Raw genomic sequence first — 18,167 nt, 5'->3', positions numbered from 1 at the left:
ACCAATCTTATTCATCAAATTACCAGTATTTACTTGCCCAAAAATCTAAACTACCATGACTCTTTGATCTGGGGCATAATTCCAGATGCAAATTTTACCGTCAAATAATGCTATAACGCACTAATAGGAACCACCAACTCTGACTCTTTCTCGTGGATCTGGAAACTTTCAGTAGCATCAAAGGTTAGGCATTTTATATGGCTTTGTAGCCATGACAGATTACCCACAACGAGTTATTTACATAAAATTCAGATTATGCCTAATATTATTTGTCCAACTTGCAAGGCTCCATCCGAATCCACAACACACATGTTCTTCCAGTGTTCGCCAACTCGTACAATTTGGACCAACCTTGGGATCCTTAAGGAAATTGATACTATCCACAATAATTCGTTGCAACCTCTATACTGGCTCAAACGGATTCTACTGACAGCAACTTACCCACCACTACCTTATGGTTTGCCACCTAAAATCTTCTTAACCTTTTGCCTATGGCACATTTGGCTTAATCGTAATAGGAACGCCTTCGAAAACTGTCCAAAATCAAGCAGGTTTGTATTAGAGTTGCTGAATATTATTATCTAGTATTGCCCAATAGTAACCCCCAATAAGAAACTAGTAAATACATATAAATGAAATCCGCCGACTCAAGGTTTTTTAAAATTAAATACATACGGTACAACCACAAAAATACTAGGAAACAATGGAATTGGCTGGGGGGTAATTCGAGATCACGAAGGTAATTGAGTCCGGGGATTTACTGGAAATATCCCAAGTGCAAATAGTCTCAACATGGAAATTACATGCATTAGTAGTAGGCCTTATACTAGCATTAGAACACCATTGCTATCCATTGGAGATCAATATTGACGCCAAAGAAGTAATTACCATCATCAAATAGTGTAATCCACATTATTTAACTCTTGTTGATGACTACAGGTTCTTGCTAATGCAGGTGGGTGATCTTATCATCCATCACACCTACAGGGAGGCAAATATGGCAGCGGATATTTTAGCTAAATATGGCAGTGGATATTTTAGCTAAGTATGGATCTAAGTTGCCCGATAGTTCTGCTATGTGTACCATGGAACAAGTTCTTGCTTTTGCCCTCAAGGAGTACACAAATGACCTAACAGGCGTGACTCGTAGAAGATCCATTCGCACTTGTATTTTTGTTAAGCACCATGACATCACCTCTGTAAATCCACCGCAAGTGCTCGCACCAGACAACCACACAAATTAAGAATGTAGTTATATAGATACTGGTACCACTGCTTTTTGTAACGAACTATCTGTAATACCCCGGAATATTTCGAAGTACTTAAGTGTAAAGCCCGATAAAATATACAAAGAAAATAATGTTTCATGGTGGCGGACTAGACTTACGTGTTTAAGGATTGTCTCAGACTTTTTGGGTTGAACAATGCACAGGAAAGTAAAAGAAAATTTTGACGGAATAGTGCATTTCTGCGGTCCATTATGCGACCACAGAATCACTCTGCGGACCGCATAATGGCCGCAGAGTGAGACGGTTAATTGGGTCAGTTTGAAGCAATTATGCGGTCGACTATGCAACCGCATAAATGTTATGCGGTGCATTATGCGATCGCATAACAGTTATGCGGACCGCATAGTGACCGCATACATATACAGTTTTTTTTGATCATTTTATCAGCAATTATGCGATCGATATGTGGTCCGCATATCCATTATGCAGTCGCATATGCGACCGCATAACTGTTCCGGAGCTCCATTTTTTGGTTTTTAAAATCCGACCCTATTTCGTTAAATACACTCTTTGGGTCATTTTTGAGCTATTACCTGACATTTTAGAGTGAGAGAGGGTGCCCTATAGTGAGAAGGTGTTCTCCAATAATTGTTCTTCAATTCTTGCCCAAGTTTTGGAAGATTGAGAAGGGAAACTCACTAGGTCTTCATCCTAGAGGTAAGATTCTACACCATAAACCTTAATTTCGAAATCATCTGAAAATGGGTAATTAGCAAGATAATATTTGGGCATGAGAGTTGATTATTTTATATGCATGTGATATCAAAGGGTGTAGGAAGATTGTTGAGCTAAAAATGATAAAGATTGGGTTGTGAGATGATGAAATCCTTCATAAAAAGGACATTGAAACCTTATGCACACCTAGTGTTTGATAAAATGCTCAAGTGAGCTAGAACCATGATCATCTTCTAAATTTTGATTCAATTTGTTATATTTCTACAATAGATTGAAGTTGCTAAGAATTTCGGAATGTTTTAAAGTTTAAGAAAGCTCAAGTGAGGTATGTTGGCTAAACTCTTCTCTTAGAATTGAATCCCACGATATTCATGTAAATTATGTAAGTCCCGAGTGATTCATTATGAAATTGGCTATTCCGAGTAAGATTTGGGTTGAAAGATATATGTTCAACAAGCATCCCAAATGCTTTATTAATGTTATGTTACCAATTGAGGATGTGATAAAATATGAGTTGTGCATTAATAATGTTTCGACTTTAAGTCAAGTTCAAATGAAGGCTATTATGCCAAATTTTGTGAAATATCTCTATGTGCTTAGACTCTAAATTGCTCACATGTGTACTACACACCTTGATTTGAATTGTAATTATTGTTGATGATGATAATGATATTTGAAATTGATAAAGTGAGCATGAAATACTGAATATGGCCAACGTGCCAAGAATGATCTTATAATTATGGCCACTAGTGCCAATAAAATGAAAAGATGTGAAAATATTATGAAATGCGATAATTGATATAAAAAGGTTGATGTCTCAAATAAGACGGCCTAGCCGATCGGGTCGTGATCGGACACCATGCCGCACACATGATGGTGATTGTGCTGGAAATTGTAATTGAAATAGTAATTGTGGTTGATATCCCTAATGGATGGCCTAGCCGATCGGGTCGTGATCGGACTCCGTATTAAAAATGGTGGTATTGATATTGAGAGTAATTATGATTGATGTCCCTAATGGATGGCCTAGCTGATCGGGTTATAATCGAACTCCGTACTAAATTTACGGTGGTACTGGTATTTATGAAAATTATGGTTGATTCTCTAATGAGATAACCTAGTCGATCGGGTTGTGATCGGACTCCGTGCTAAAAGTACGGTGGCATTGGTATTGTGAACACTGGTATTGCGGATAATGGTAAATCAATACTAAAAATCTCCCAATGTGAGATATGGAAATTAATTTGAACATTGTCTTGATCCTAAATTGAGGTTTGATGTTGATTAAGGCTTTCATTGATATTATGATAATCTTATTTGTATTAATTGTTATTCTATTGAGAGGGTGTTTAGTTATATATACTAGTACTATTCGACGGTACTAACGTCCCTTTTGCCGGGGGTGCTGCATCTTTCAATGGATGCAGGTGGTTCCACAGCAGGAGATATTGATCAGCGATAGCAGTGCACCTTCTTCCCAGCTGACTTGGTGAGCCCCAATTTATTCCGGGGTCATGAATCTTTTGTACTTGTGTATCCTGTTTGAGGTATAGCCGGGACCTTATTGCCGGTATTATCATTGTACTCTTCTTTATCTATAGAGGCTCCGTAGACATAGTGTGGGTTGTGTATTGGTGCTGGAGAAAGACAAACTATGTTATGTTGTGGACGTGTTACTTGTCCATTTGAGACTTTAAAAATGATGAAACTATTGGAAATGAATTGGTATTGTAGACATGAACGCATTTTTGTCTAATTAATGATAATATGTATTATCTCTATTCATGGATAAGTTTGGGTAGAATGAAATCTAACAGGCTTGCTCGGTCAGGTTCACTCGGTTGAGCGCCGATCGCGCTCTCCGATTTTGGGGCGTGACACCATCTAGGGATGGAACTCTAAATGTAGAATGTCTTTTTCCTTCTACTAACAGTGGTGCACCTGCACGCTCCTTGTATGCACATTTTATTTTGAAGTAACGAAAGTACCTAGAACCCGTTTGGCCATAAATTTAGCCAAATTTTTTCCAATTATTTTTTATCAAATTCATGTTTGTTCATAAATTTTATCCATATTTTGACAAATTCCCAAAATTCAAAATTCAAATCCAAATCCTAGAGCTGGTTTTGGCCAAAGATATTACTATTACATTTTTTAAAAATTGTCCTAAACTTTTGTATTTTATAAAAGAGTCCACAATTTATTATTTTATAATAATGTTGCTTCATCTTCTCGGTAATCTGATAGTATATTATGTAGTTCATTATAAAAATAATAATTTTGTACCAAATTTATTTATGTTCATGACTATGGTTTGTGATAATGATAATGAATGTTATTGATGAAAGTACTGTTGGGTATTTGTGATAGTTTTTAGAACTTGTGGGTATAAGTCATCTTTCATATTTTTTTTTTTAAAAAAGTGAAATATATTTTAAAAACTGATGTCCAAACACATTTTCATCTTCAAACCAAACTTTACCAAAATCAATTTTTTCAAAACAAATTTGGGAATCTAAACTTAATCTTCTGGACCAAAAAAAAAACTCACGGCCCTTCTTATAAAGGAAAATGATCAAACATGCCCTTCAACTATGGGCAATGATCTGATTGAGATATTTATTTTGATTCTAAGATTGACATCACTTATACAGAAGCATGCTTGATTAGAAGTTAGAACAGTACTATTATAACAACCAGGAAATTGTCTTGGGGAAAAAAGGAAGAGAGAAACAAATTCGGGGGCTGAAATGAGATAAGAGAGTAACGAGTTTTGTCCTTTAGCAAAGATAAGGGTTTAAGGGTGGAATTGGGAGTAAAAGAGAAAACCCACATTAGTACGTTATCCGACCCCCATTTTCTCCCACGGCTGTAGCACATCAAGATTTCCTTTCATTTCGAGCGGAGAAAAAAAGGCCATTTTCACTTCTCTAATGGGTGAGGGAAAGCAAGGAGTGATGGTAGTGGAAATGCCGAATAGCAGTAGCAGCCAGAACCCAATAGCTCAGTTACAGAACAAGTTCAAGGAATTGGAGATTGGGTTCAAGGGCTGGCTAGCTAAGCAGTCACTACCGGTTGAAGCCGCTGTGGTGACTGCAACCAGTGGACTACAGGGTGCTGCTATCGGTGGCTTTATGGGAACGCTTACCCAGGATGTTTCTTCCTCTTTGCCTACTCCTCCCCCGGCTGCCAATCTCAATCCTCAAGCTATGGCCTCTTTTCAACAAGCCCAGGTGTTTGTTTTAGGTTAAATTTTTTGGGTATATTACTCCATCCGTTCTAATTTATGTGACATAGTTTGAATTGGCAGGTAGTTCAATGAGGACTTTTGAAACTTGTAAACTTCTCACTAAGGTTAAAATGAGAAGTGTAAAGTTAATTGTTTCCAAATATAGAAGTGTGTAATTCTTTTTAAAACGGACTGATAAGGGAATAGTGTCACATAAACTGAATGGAGGGAGTATCTATATGTTAACCGTAGTAGGTTTTGTTTCTTGAGTTCAGGAGTTGTTAAATGGGCTTTTATTGTGTTTATACCAAAATTGATAGTATTTACCTGCTTCGTTACTGTTACATATATGCTTTATATAGTTGTTTTACTTATAAGTTCTATCTGAAGTTAACTTATTCTATCATGAGTTAATATAAATGATGGTTAAGCCAGAACATCAGTGGAGGAATTCAAGTTGAAATCTTTAAGACTGACACGAGCTAATTTTTTTTTGATGGTTAAGGAGTGTAATTGGTGTTTTGGTTTCAGGCTCTAGCAGGTGGTCCATTGGTACAGGCCCGTAATTTTGCTGTCATGACAGGTGTTAATGCTGGCATTTCTTGTGTCTTGAAAAGAATTAGAGGCAAGGAGGATGTCCAGTCCAGGTATGCCTATTTTTACTGGATTCCTGTTAAACAAAATTTGCCAGTCAGCATTTATAATCAGGCTTGTTTACTAAAGTAAAGCCTCTAAGTGTTGATCGTTTCGATATTAAGTTGATTTTGCAGGAGAATCCTTAACTTTACTAATTTTTGTTTACACATTTCTATGTCCTCTATAGGTTAGATTTCAGAAGGATGTCCACACACACTACTTTAGTAGTATAACAACGCTTAGGAATTTGGATACTGTCTCTCCTTCCCTAGGAAGAGGACATGCTTTCCCAAGTTGGCTCTCACTTGAGTATTACAAAAAAACCTTACTCCTCTCCCGTTAAAATTCTTGCATCCATTTCGGTTGCACATTTGGTTTTCGTTGTAGACCAGGTAAAGCAAATTAGGTTTCAATTTACACCTTTCATTTGAACCAACAAAGTCTTTTCGCTCTCTCTTCTCTAGCACTTTTACCTTTCTATTGTATTCATTTAAAAACATTTAGCAGTGTCCTGGTTTGCGACCTCATAGAACACAGAAACCCCAATCTGGTTTTCTGTTTTCGATTTTTATCCTTGACCTTTCATTTTTCCTTTTTGATCCTTTTTCTCCTTCCTCCACTCGTCGGCGAATTCTTTGAATGTGCATCTTTTTGTTTATGGTAGTTGTTTGAGATTGATAAATCATTTTTTGCAGTATGGCAGCTGCCTTTGGTTCTGGAGCACTGTTTTCACTAGTTAGTGGCATGGGTGGCCCAAATCCAGTACCCAATGCTTTGACATCTGGCATTTTCTTTGCCCTTGTTCAGGGTGGACTGTTTGAGGTAATATTGATGTAACAAATAGTATACAATGATGCACTCATGTCTCTAAGCAACCCCCCTTCGAGAAAGAGAGAGAGAAGTCTCTATAGCCAACTTCTTCATATATCTGTGGAGAAAAGATGAAAGTTTATTTATATTAATGTGACAATATCTGTGTGCTTAATTATAAATAAAACATAATAATAGTATTGGCATGCTATATTATAATAGTATGGCAAAGTTGGTCTGATTTGTTTTTTAACCTTTTACTTTATGACTGGAGTTTGGTTCAATCCAGTACTCTGTATTCTCGTGTCACTAGACTTATATGTCTGATATTATGCCAATCCCTTAGTTTGAATTGTTGTTTTTCCTCCTCAAGTTTTGAGTTTGGTTTCTTTATCAGAATAATAACGCCAATCCTACCAATGAAGTACAGTAGCTGTGACTTGATACAGTTCCTGTTCATTGTCATCCTAATTTGTTTTTGTTTCTAGGTCCCTTCTCAGTTAACAGGTGTACATTAGAACCGAGAACTTAAATATGAGATTTCAGTGTATTTAATGGATGCACTAGATTGGACTTCTAACATGAGCAGTAAGAATGTGGATTTCCTCACTGTTTGAAAATTAAAATATCTAGTTCACCAATATCCTGATCTTTTAAGTTTTCTGTATGTTCTTTCTCTCCCCCTCTCCTCTCTTTTAAAGGTAGACGTTCAGTATTATGGATAAGTTTATAATTGGCAGGTGATACTTCAATAGAAATTTTCGAGTAGTCAAATAAAAGTTCAAGTTAATCTTGGCCCGAAGGCTTTGGTCTAATGATAAGAGCACAACACATGATGTGTGGGTTAGGCATACATCACTGGTTCAAACCCTGCCTCAAACAGAAGGCTGATATTTAAGTGGAGAAGGGTTGAAGGGCAGGCTCATTATCCATCGAGTTTCAAATCGTGCGCCACTGGCCTCGGCAATTTCTCAGATTATCCACAAAAAAATGAGTTAATCTCAATCAAGCTAGATTATAAATCCTCTATTTGTGTCATTAATGGAGCTTCTTACGGCCAGTTAGACATGCATATTCCTCGACTTTATTTTGTCTTTTGAGGTCCATCTGCTACGAAGATAAATTAAGATTTCTTGTATAAAGAGACCTTTAGGACTGTTGGGGTGTGAAATGTAGCAGTCATCATTCCCTGTTTGCACCTAGTTTGTTGGTCTGGAATAGAGTGATAAGCTCGATATCTCTTCGTCCGTAAAATATTGTCTTGTTGGTTCGTGCAGCTAGGACGGAAGTTTTCGCAGCCGCCTGCTGAAGATACACATTATATCAGAACCAGATCAATGCTGTCAAGCCTTGGCCTGCAAAATTATGAAAAGAATTTCAAGAAAGGGTTGTTGACAGACAGCACTTTACCATTGCTCACTGATAGGCAAGATACATTGCATCAAGTAACTGTATTAATCCTATCCATTTCTCATTATTAAACCTCATGCGTTCTCCATTTTGCAGTGCTCTTAGAGATGTGAGGATCCCTCCTGGGCCAAGGCTTCTAATTCTTGATCAGATACAGAGGTGAAATAATGCTTCATGCTAATTAACTTTCTGCTGAACTCTTTTAGTGAATGAAATCATTTAAATAGTCTGTTGGAACTTTTTGCTCTAGGGATCCGGAACTCAGAAAGAGACAAGGATGAACTCACTGCTATTACAGTTGCAAGTTGCAAAAGATTAAATTTTCCTTTGTGGGAATGAGATTTGTATTCAGTATTTTGAGAAATAGTGACAGTTTCATAGTACTATGCTTTATAAAGTTGCAATGAACTAGGCCATTATGGAACTTCTTTGATATATTGCTGCTTCCCAGCATTATATGATGTGCTACAGTTTGCTTAATTTAGTTTCCTAACCCCCCACCCCCTTACTCCCAGCTTTGGAGGCTTATGTTCAAGTGTAGAAGGGTGAAGGGGCAGATTCACTATTCGTCAAGCTTTTGAGCTGGAAACATCAGATTTGTCCATTATTTAAAGAAAAAAAGAAGAAAATTGGAGATAATCTTTTCTGGTGCATGAATAAAACTTTAACTTCTCTTGACAAATTTGCTAGTTAAGATTTCAGCAATTCCTGATTTTATTTTCTTGTTTACTGCTATTCTTTCAAAATATGAATAACAGTCTACTGAGGTGAATATGAGATATCAGCTAAAACTTGCTCAAAAAATTTTCTGAAATTATTCCATAGGTGCAGATAATTTTTGCTATTCCTTATCAAGTGCGTGTGTATTTGTAAGTCAGTCATGCCACCATATGTTGAATTGTCCATTGTGGTACCTGGGAAGTAGGAGATTTGGTCTCCTTATATGATCTCGATCTCTTATCATGGTGTCAAGAAATAAATGCGGAATAATCCTTCCTTTCAAATATTGGGGTTGAGACCTCACAAGAGGGTGGAGAAATCATTCGCATGTATTGGGTCTGCCTTCGAAAAAAAACAACATTGACACAGTAGGCTGCAGAACCACATGTGTAGAAATCTGATGAGGTATACTTATCAAAGCTGTCAAAGGCAGAAGCAGTTTATCGATTAATCTTGCTGACTTTGATATTCTTTATTGTTTGATTTGGCAACAGAAAGAGACTAATTTAAAGTTATTAGGGCAGAAACCGTTATATCAACCTTGCTTACGTTGATCTTCTTTTGGTGTTTGATTTGGCGAAAGAAAGAGAATACAGCTCTCCCTTTGATTTCATTCTCAACGTAAGGAGATGTACTAACGATTATGAAAGTTCATTTCAATACAGATAATTTTTCTTTACGGTCTGTCCATTTCAGCGCACTTTCTTTAACACATTTTAACCCAACACTAAAATTGAAAGATGGCATGATATCGTGTTACTCTCTACCTTTAGTTTCACAACTCACACCACCCCTGGACTAATTAAGAGGTGAAATTACTGATTTGGCACTACAGACCTTTTCGGCACCGGGCATAATGTTTACCATTATCGCGGAATTGAGGAGAAGAGAACAGAAGAATATAGATCAAGAGAAAACAACATGATCTAAATGAACACAAAATATCACCATTACACCCCGGAAAAGAAAGAAGAAAGAAAGGTCAATATACACCAAAGAAGAAGGCAAAAAGAAAAAGGTCAATATACACCACAATTCTGAGTTCCTAATCTTACATTTCGTCATTTACATGGAGCCAAAAACCAACCCCGCAATAAAAACCGGCCGCCAACAATACACAACAGCCATATATCAAACATCAAATGAATTTTTTTAAAAAGGCTATCTATGTCAATCGGAAAAAGAAAAAAAAAAAATTAAAAACACACACCCAGAAAACTGAAAAGGAACAAGCTAAGGCTTATGTGCATAATGTTACAGGCATGGCTCTTCCAATTTCCCCTACAATCATTGGGAATTTGGGACGGTAATGGAAGCTGATTCGAGAAGTTTTTGGGCCAAAGAGAGTTGATCCATCAACTGGACGACACGTGTCCTGTAGGTCCGAGCCTGATCAACAGCCTCGGCCTCAACTTCACCAAGCTGAGAGCAAAGTCGCTCCTCAGCCTCCTCCGCCACCCTCAGCCTTTCCCATGTTTTCTGCAATTCCTGCTTCATTTTCTCTTCCCTCTCAATGCTCTTTTTTAATTCTGTCTCCAACTCCTCGTTTCTTCTTCTGAGCACCTCGCTCTCCGGCACGACGGAGATGTCACGGCGATGGGGCTTTGTTTGGTTAGAAAGCACAGCAATTGTCGAAAACATGTTGAAAGAAATAGTAGTTGAGAAAATGGAGAAAATGGTGGAACTATAAAATTTGCTATTAAAACTGAGGCAATAGAAACAGAAATGCAAAGGTGATTAATTTGTGAGGAATATTGTTGAGTTACAGGACCCCAAAATGAGCATGTCCAGGTTCAATGTATCTACCACCCTTCAGTTTTATTTTTTTTCTCAGTATTTTGGGTTTCTAATTTTAAACCATTAATTAATTCAGGAGATTATTAGGTCCTGTTACGATCTCATCCATATTATATGTCTTTTAAATATTCGTAATATTAGTATATTACAACATCAGAGTTATGTCCACGCTCAATGTATCTAGCACCGTCAAGCATTTTTGGTTTGTACACAATTTTTTGGGTTTCTAATTTAAAACTATCAATTAATCCAGGGGCTTATTACGTAAGACAATACTAAGGCTCTACCCTTGACTTAAATTTGTGGACTACGTTATTTTATGTCAGTTTTAAATTGCGATGTTGAGGGTCGGCCGTGTCCTTTCCAGATTTATTTTCCCCATTGCCTCCAATTTATTTTTTTATTTATATTCAGTGATGAAGAAGAACTAACAAAAGAAGAACACAGAGAAATGGGAATTTCTAGGTATTTGACTTCCGTTTTATATAAAATCCACCTCTTTATGTTGCCATTGTCATAGTCGGCATTTTAGATGTCCTTTGGACGACTTCTTGCTAATATTTTGCAAAGGAATTGACTTGGCACTAAATTGAAGAAAATTTAGACAGTGTAATTAGGGTGTTTTTGTTTCCTGAAAATAAAAAATAAAATAACAGAACGAAATTCTGGAACTCTAGCTCGCAATTCTTGCCCTGTCTCTTGGCTTTCTCAAACCAAGAAGTACCCCTTCTTGCTCTAAAAAAAAAATAAAAAGCTAAGGTCTGTTGGCTTTGTTAAGTTTAGAATTTTAACAATGTTCAATAATCTAAAAGAATCCTTGACTAATGACATCTCCTTGTGTGCAGATTTGGTAAGCAATGATGTTAGTAAAAGGAAAACAGATCCTATTCAACGGCTATGTATTTTGAACTTTGTTTTACATGGAAAATGAATCAATCAATCAAAGAACAAAGAAGGAAAGTCACTTAGTCAGCCTTGTCAAAGATTCCCAAGCGTGCAAGAATGGGAAAAGATCCAATCAAGGATAGAGATCAAATCCAGAAAAATCTCCAGAAGCTCAAATCAAGGAGGAATGGAGGAAGCAATTCGTCAAGATTGAGAATGAATCTAGCAACCATTTTAAGCTAGATTCATGAGGCTACCCTTGGGTCTTTCTCTTAGATGTATATGCCTCACAAGAAAATGACTCCTAAAATTGCTGCCATACAATCCCAGAAGACAAGGAGACAGGAGACTCATCAAGCTATAAAGGAAGAAGCAGAAGAACATCCACAAACACGCAACTACATCATATGTTTCTAAACCTTTCTAATTCTTAGTACAAATATTGTATTCTTGAGTCTACAAGTGTCACAAAAGATATGAAGAGTTAGAACACAAAACGAGAGTTGTGTCAACATTGAAAAGAATCACTGTTGCTGTATATCGTTGGTAGTGAACGTACTAAAACCATCATTGCTGTAAACTTTCATCAAAGATCTAAGAGAACCCTTGTGACCCAAGGGAACTGGACGTAGGTACCATGCCGGTACTGAACTAGTATAAAAACTGTTGTGTCTTCTTTACCTTCCCGTTCCCTTAGTTTATCTCTATTGAAATCAATCACTGCGCAAGGTCTAAGTCGACTAAACTCATACTTAGTCAACTAAGATTTTTAAATCGATTACAATTTACCCCCTCTTGTACTTTCAATTAGTATCAGAGAAGGACTCACGAATATTGCTTAACAGCAAGTGAGAAAAAGATCATGGCATCCAATACAGTCGTTAGAGCACTATTTCAAAAAGGAACATCTCAAGTACGACCCCCGTACTTCAATGGTCAGCACTTCTCTCACTCGAAAGTGTGCATGGAGAGCTACATTATGTCATATGACATTATAGTTTGGCGTGTGATAAAAAAGGAAAATCTTCCAATTTTGCCAAAGAAGGATGCAAACGGTCAAATCATAGTATCATCTGATCCTCTTGATTTAGATGGTTATACTGAACAACAATCTGCCGTTATTCAAGTAAAGGCCAAAGCAAAAAATCTGATGTACAATGCTATCAGCGGGGAAGAATACGAAAAAATATCAAGCTGTGAAACTGCAAAGGAAATGTGGGGTAAGTTAGAAGTCACATATGAAGGAACCAACAAAGTAAAAGAAATAAGGGTAAATCTCTTGGTTCGAGACTATGAACTGTTTTAAATGAAGGATGGAGAATCAATGGAAGAAATATTTTCTAGATTTAGCAAGATTATTAGAGACTTAAAATCATTTGGTAGACCAATCAAAAGTAGGGAACAAGTCAGAAAAATTCTAAGAAGTCTTCCCACAATCTGGCAACCCAAAGTCATTGCACTGGAATGTCAGGATCTTAACAAAATATCCTATGATGAACTTAGAGTTGATCTAATTGTGTTTGAGAAAACACACTTAGACATGCAAGTTCAACAAGAAAAGAAGAAGACAATTGCATTCAAACCAATTATGGCTGAATTTGAAAATGAAGAAGAAGGAAGAGGAGGAGAACAAGATGAAAACATAGCTATGCTCTCCAAAGTTGTAACAAGCATGATGAGGAAAAACAGAAATAGTAAAAAGGATAAATCAAACTTCAAAAAGGGAAGATGAACAATGATAATGACAAAAATGATGGAAGATGCTATGAGTGTGGAAAACATGGACACATTCAAGCCAAATGCCCTGAACTGAAAAAGAAACTAAGCAGGAACTTTCAGAAGAAGAAGTTTTTTGGAGCTTGGAGTGATGAAGAAGAATCTGATCACGGAAAAATTGCCAATATGTGTTTCATGGCCATGAAAGAAGATAGCAATGAGGACTCAGGTGAACTTGATCTCATGTCAGACGAAGGAACAAGTAAGGTACGTCTTCCTACATGTCCTAACTATTATGAACTTCAAGAATTTATTGATATTGCTCTTGCAGATATTGAGAAAGTTCTAAATGAACTTAGAAAAATCAAAAGATAAAAGAAAGATTAGGCTTTGAAGTTGGAAGTGTGTGAAATTGAGAGAGATATGCTTCCAGATAAAGTTTGTTAGATTGAATCAGATTGCTCCTCATACGTCTCGGACTAGAACTAGAAATCTTTCTGTATGTACTTATTGTGGCAAAAATGATCACAACACTAACCAATGCATGATTAAAATAAGAGGAAAAAAGGCTCTGAAAATTCCAATAACCCCTCTTGTTCTTATTGCAGAAAATTCGGTCACACTTCTAACCATTGCACGTTCAAGAACAACAAGTTAAGAACCACAACAAAATGGAGTGGTAGAACGTAAAAATAGAACCTTGCAAGATAAGGAAAGAACTATGATTGTGAAATTTTTTTTTCCACACCATTTTTGGGTAGAAGCTGTAAGCACAACATGTCACATCATCAACAAATGCCTAATTCGACCAATTCTCAAGAATACTCCATATGAACTATGGAGAGGAAAAATGCAAAGTCCAGAGAATATTTGGCTTTAAATAGGCTAATTACTAGCTTAATAACGTGATTTTAGTGACACAAATAAGTTTAGGATGTCACGTTGAATTATGAAAAAAAAATTGTTAGAACATGAATACAATTATTTGGTGTATAATTCGGAAGAATAATAAAATAGCGAGATCACAGTCATATTCGAGGTTCTTAAATTAATTTGTAGCAGCAGTTTTTATGATTATAAACATTACATAAGTGTTGATTAATGAAGCATATAACAAGGGATATGAGTATAAGTGGCGGTGGGCCCAATGGGGTCTTAATTATTCTTAGAGTGGGAACTTAGTCCATCACGTGACCACTGCTGAAAATTTTGGCAGCATACCACATGTCTTATGTAAAATTATTTTTATTTATTAAATTAATATTTCAATTCCTTGAAAACTCTATAAAGAAAGAGGGGTACAACTTACATAAATATAAAATAAGGGAGAGAGAACCAAGACCTTTTTTTGGCTTCTCCTTGACGCTAAGGTAGGCATTCTGCCCTTTTAGCTACTGGAAATTCGAAGGAGGGGCTTGGGTAGAGTGGAAGTTTTACAATCGATTGAGTTCTTAAAGATCAAGTGGCAGCAACAGTAAGAGATCGAAAATCATCTTTAGTTTCTCTGTAAGGTATCCATGAGTTCGATTTATATACTATATATACATCTTAAGATATATATATATATATATATATATATATATATATATATATATATATATATATATATATATATATATTTAAGATTAGAGTATTTAGTATATATAGGTTGTGATATAGACGACACATAAGAATTAATTTGAAGAATTTGGGGACCTAGGGATTCTTGTTTGGGGTGAATCTTGAAATGGGTCAATCTTGGGTTTAATATTTGGGAATTTTAGGATGTTTTGAGTATTACTACCCATATATGATATATTATGTAGATTGAACTCTGTCGAGGCGAGCTTTAGCTAACTTAGATCGACTTCAAGGTATGTCGAGCTCCTAGTTACTTGTGTATTATTAAATTTACTCTTGGCTTCGAATTATAGTTGGATGATATTCCGTGTATATTAGGGATAGGCTTTCATGACCTGCTCTTGGTTTGGACAAAGATGAATAAAGAAAACAAATGTGTCTTGTCTAGCTGTGAGGGAGCGGTACAACAACCTTCTTGGATCCTTGATGTATTACATAATAAAGTAATTTTCGGCTGATGGCCATTAAAAGAAAAAAAGATGAAATAAAAAAATATATGCCTTGTCTAGCTGTGCGGGAGTGGTACGACAACCTTCTTGGATCCTTGACTGTACACATTAGCCTAACTGTTCGGGGATGGTACGACAGTCTTCGTTGATGGTATCCCGATGTATTCCAGCACTATGTGTACCATTGACATTGAAATACTAGATAATGAGGATGATACTAATGAGATATTGGACATATGAAAGAGGTCTAAATGAATAAAACTTAAATTCTTATTCTTCCAAATTTATCCTTTATTGTGATTTTGTGTACCTTATCTTCCTTAATTTAGTCGAGATTATTTATCTTTTGCCTTGTTATATAGATTATAATTTGTATAAGTCTTATACCAACGTTAGTGGCGGCTATGACGCATATCTGAGTATTTCAATACTCAGGCATCGTTTGTTTATATGATGTCAAGTTTAGCAGACGGTCGAGTGCAAGATGGTCAGCGCACAGGCTAGAGTTCCCGCAGTATCCTCTCTTTTGGTGAGCCCACCTTCGTACTCGTGGGACCATAATGTTTCAGTTGTATATTTTTGTATAGTGCAGACAAGCTCCACAACTTTATTACTTTATTCGTAGGCTTCATAGAGGGTTTATATTATCTTAGGGGAATGTATACTCATATGGCATTGCGAATGACATTTTTACTTATGTCTAGTTTATGTTTGTTTTTTTTAATAAACTTTTATTGTTAATGAAGTTTATCTTATTTCTCTCATATAATATTGTAATTACTTAAATGGATTGAGCTACACGATTACGAGTTGGGTATGTATTATGTAATAATGGTTCGCTCGGTGCAAGTTGGTAGTCACTAGGTGCTGGCCACGTCGCAATCTATTTTGGGGCGTGACAAAAAAGACCCAACATAAGTTATTTTCATCCTTTTGGTTGAAGATTCTTCATACACAACAATGGAAAAGGCAATCTTGGTAAGTTTGATCCCAAAAGCGATGAAGGTATTTTTCTTAGATATTCTCTCTCTAGTAGAGCATATAGGATTTTTAATAAGTGTACTTTGTCCATTGAAGAATCTATACATGTTATTTTTGTGGACACTAACCCTCGCTTAAAGAATGAATAATTTTCTGAAGATGAGGAAATTTTCATAGTTCCAATGTCTATCAATACAGGTGAGAACACTCCTGATGAAGTGACTGATCGGCAAGATCAGTCGATTAACAGTCCTGCAGAAAATCAGGGATCTTCTATAATTGATCTAACAAATTCTATTGAAAAGGAGCCAGTATTAGTTGTTCCAAATGAATGGAAAAGTGAGCATGGATATTCACATACGTACATCATTGGAGACCCTCAGGAAGGAATGAAAACTAGAAGATCACTAAAGCAGACATCGAATGTTGCTCTCATATCCCATTTCGAACCAAAAAAGGTGGATGAGGCACTTGGGGACAAAAGCTGGATAACTGCAATGAAGGAAGATCTTGATCAATTTGAGAAAGATAAGGTATGGGAACTCATTCCTAAACCACCAAATGCATCTACTGTTGGTACAAAATGGGTGTACAGAAATAAGTTGAATAAATCTGGTCAAGTTGTGCGAAATAAAGCTAGACTGGTCGCACAAGGTTATTCACAACAAGAGGGAATTGATTAGGAGGAGACCTTCGCCCATGTTGCCAAGTTAGCATCAATTTTATTAGCCTATGTTGCTCACAAAAGTTTTAGACTATTTCAGATGGATGTGAAAAGTGCTTTCTTAAATGGGTTCATCTCTGAGGAAGTATTTGTTAAGCAACCTCCAAGATTTGTAAATAAATCCTTTCCAAATCATGTCTACAAATTGTCCAAAGCACTGTACGGTCTAAATCAAGCTCCCAGTGTTTGGTATGAAAGGCTGAGCTCATTTTTAGTCGAACATGGGTTTGACAGAGGTAATATTGATACTACTCTTTTTATCAAACGATCATCTCTAGGTAATTTAATTGTACAAATCTACATAGATGATATTTTTTTTGGCAACACTAACCCTGTTTTGTGCAAGGACTTTTCAAACATCATGAAAGGAGAATTTGAAATGAGTATGATGGGGGAACTAACTTTTTTCATTGGGATTCAAATCAAGCAAGTACAGAAAGTGATCTTCATTAGTCAAATAAAATACACAAAAGAACTCATCAAAAAATTTGGCATGTCCAACGCAAAAGCCATAGGAACACCTATGAGTCCGTCAATTACCTTGGATGAAGATAAAGACGGTAAGAGTGTTGATGAAACAATGTATCGAGGTATGATTGGCTCCCTACTCTATCTTACAGCTAGTCGACCAGATATTATGTTCTGCGTTTGCAAATGTACAAGATATCAGTCATCTCCTAAAGAGTTCCACTTGACTGCTGTTAAACATATTATCAGATATTTGTTAGGGACAGTCGACTATGGATTATGATACAAAAGTTTAGATATCTTTGATCTCAAAAGTTTTTCAGATGCAGATTTTATAGGAGATAAAATTGACAGGAAAAGCACAAGTGGAACATGCCAATTACTTGAAAAATCTCTTATATCCTGGCACAACAAGAAACAAAGTTGTGTTGCCCTATCCACTACTGAATCAGAATATTTGGCAGTAGGTAACTACTGCACACAAGTCCTATGGATTTTGCATCAACTATTAGATTATGATTTACGTCTTAACTGTGTTCCTATTATGTGTGATAATACTAGTGCTATCTGTCTATCAAAAAATTTTGTGCATCATTCTAGGGCTAAGCATATTGAGATTAAGCATTATTTTATACGTGATCATATTGCTAAAGGTGATATTGTGTCAGAATTTATAAATACTGAAAAGCAGTTAGCAGAGATGTTTACAAAACCTTTGCTTGAAGAAAGATTTTTGTTTCATTCGTAACAAGATTGGT

The 18,167-nt window shown here is 36.3% G+C and overlaps 2 protein-coding genes across 2 annotated transcripts; one reads left to right on the top strand and one right to left on the bottom strand.

Moving 5' to 3' along the window:
- Nucleotides 1-4,780: 4,780 nt before the first annotated feature.
- LOC107768935 (chloroplastic import inner membrane translocase subunit HP30-2) lies at nucleotides 4,781-8,502 on the top strand. Its single transcript, XM_016588109.2, has 6 exons — nucleotides 4,781-5,197; nucleotides 5,725-5,840; nucleotides 6,525-6,651; nucleotides 7,917-8,065; nucleotides 8,146-8,208; nucleotides 8,300-8,502. The coding sequence occupies exons 1-6, from the start codon at nucleotides 4,898-4,900 to the stop codon at nucleotides 8,328-8,330; spliced, it is 786 nt and encodes a 261-aa protein (XP_016443595.1). The 5' UTR covers nucleotides 4,781-4,897; the 3' UTR covers nucleotides 8,331-8,502.
- Nucleotides 8,503-9,696: 1,194 nt separating this feature from the next.
- On the bottom strand, nucleotides 9,697-10,523 carry LOC107768936 (protein RESPONSE TO LOW SULFUR 3). The gene has a single exon (XM_016588110.2). The coding sequence runs from the start codon at nucleotides 10,408-10,410 to the stop codon at nucleotides 10,057-10,059; it is 354 nt and encodes a 117-aa protein (XP_016443596.1). The 5' UTR covers nucleotides 10,411-10,523; the 3' UTR covers nucleotides 9,697-10,056.
- Nucleotides 10,524-18,167: the final 7,644 nt, after the last annotated feature.

This window comes from Nicotiana tabacum, chromosome 4 (assembly GCF_000715075.1).
Source record: "Nicotiana tabacum cultivar K326 chromosome 4, ASM71507v2, whole genome shotgun sequence".
NCBI lineage: Eukaryota > Viridiplantae > Streptophyta > Magnoliopsida > Solanales > Solanaceae > Nicotiana > Nicotiana tabacum.
The sequence above is the reverse complement of the archived record's forward strand: the minus strand, read 5'-3'. Positions and strand labels throughout refer to the sequence as shown.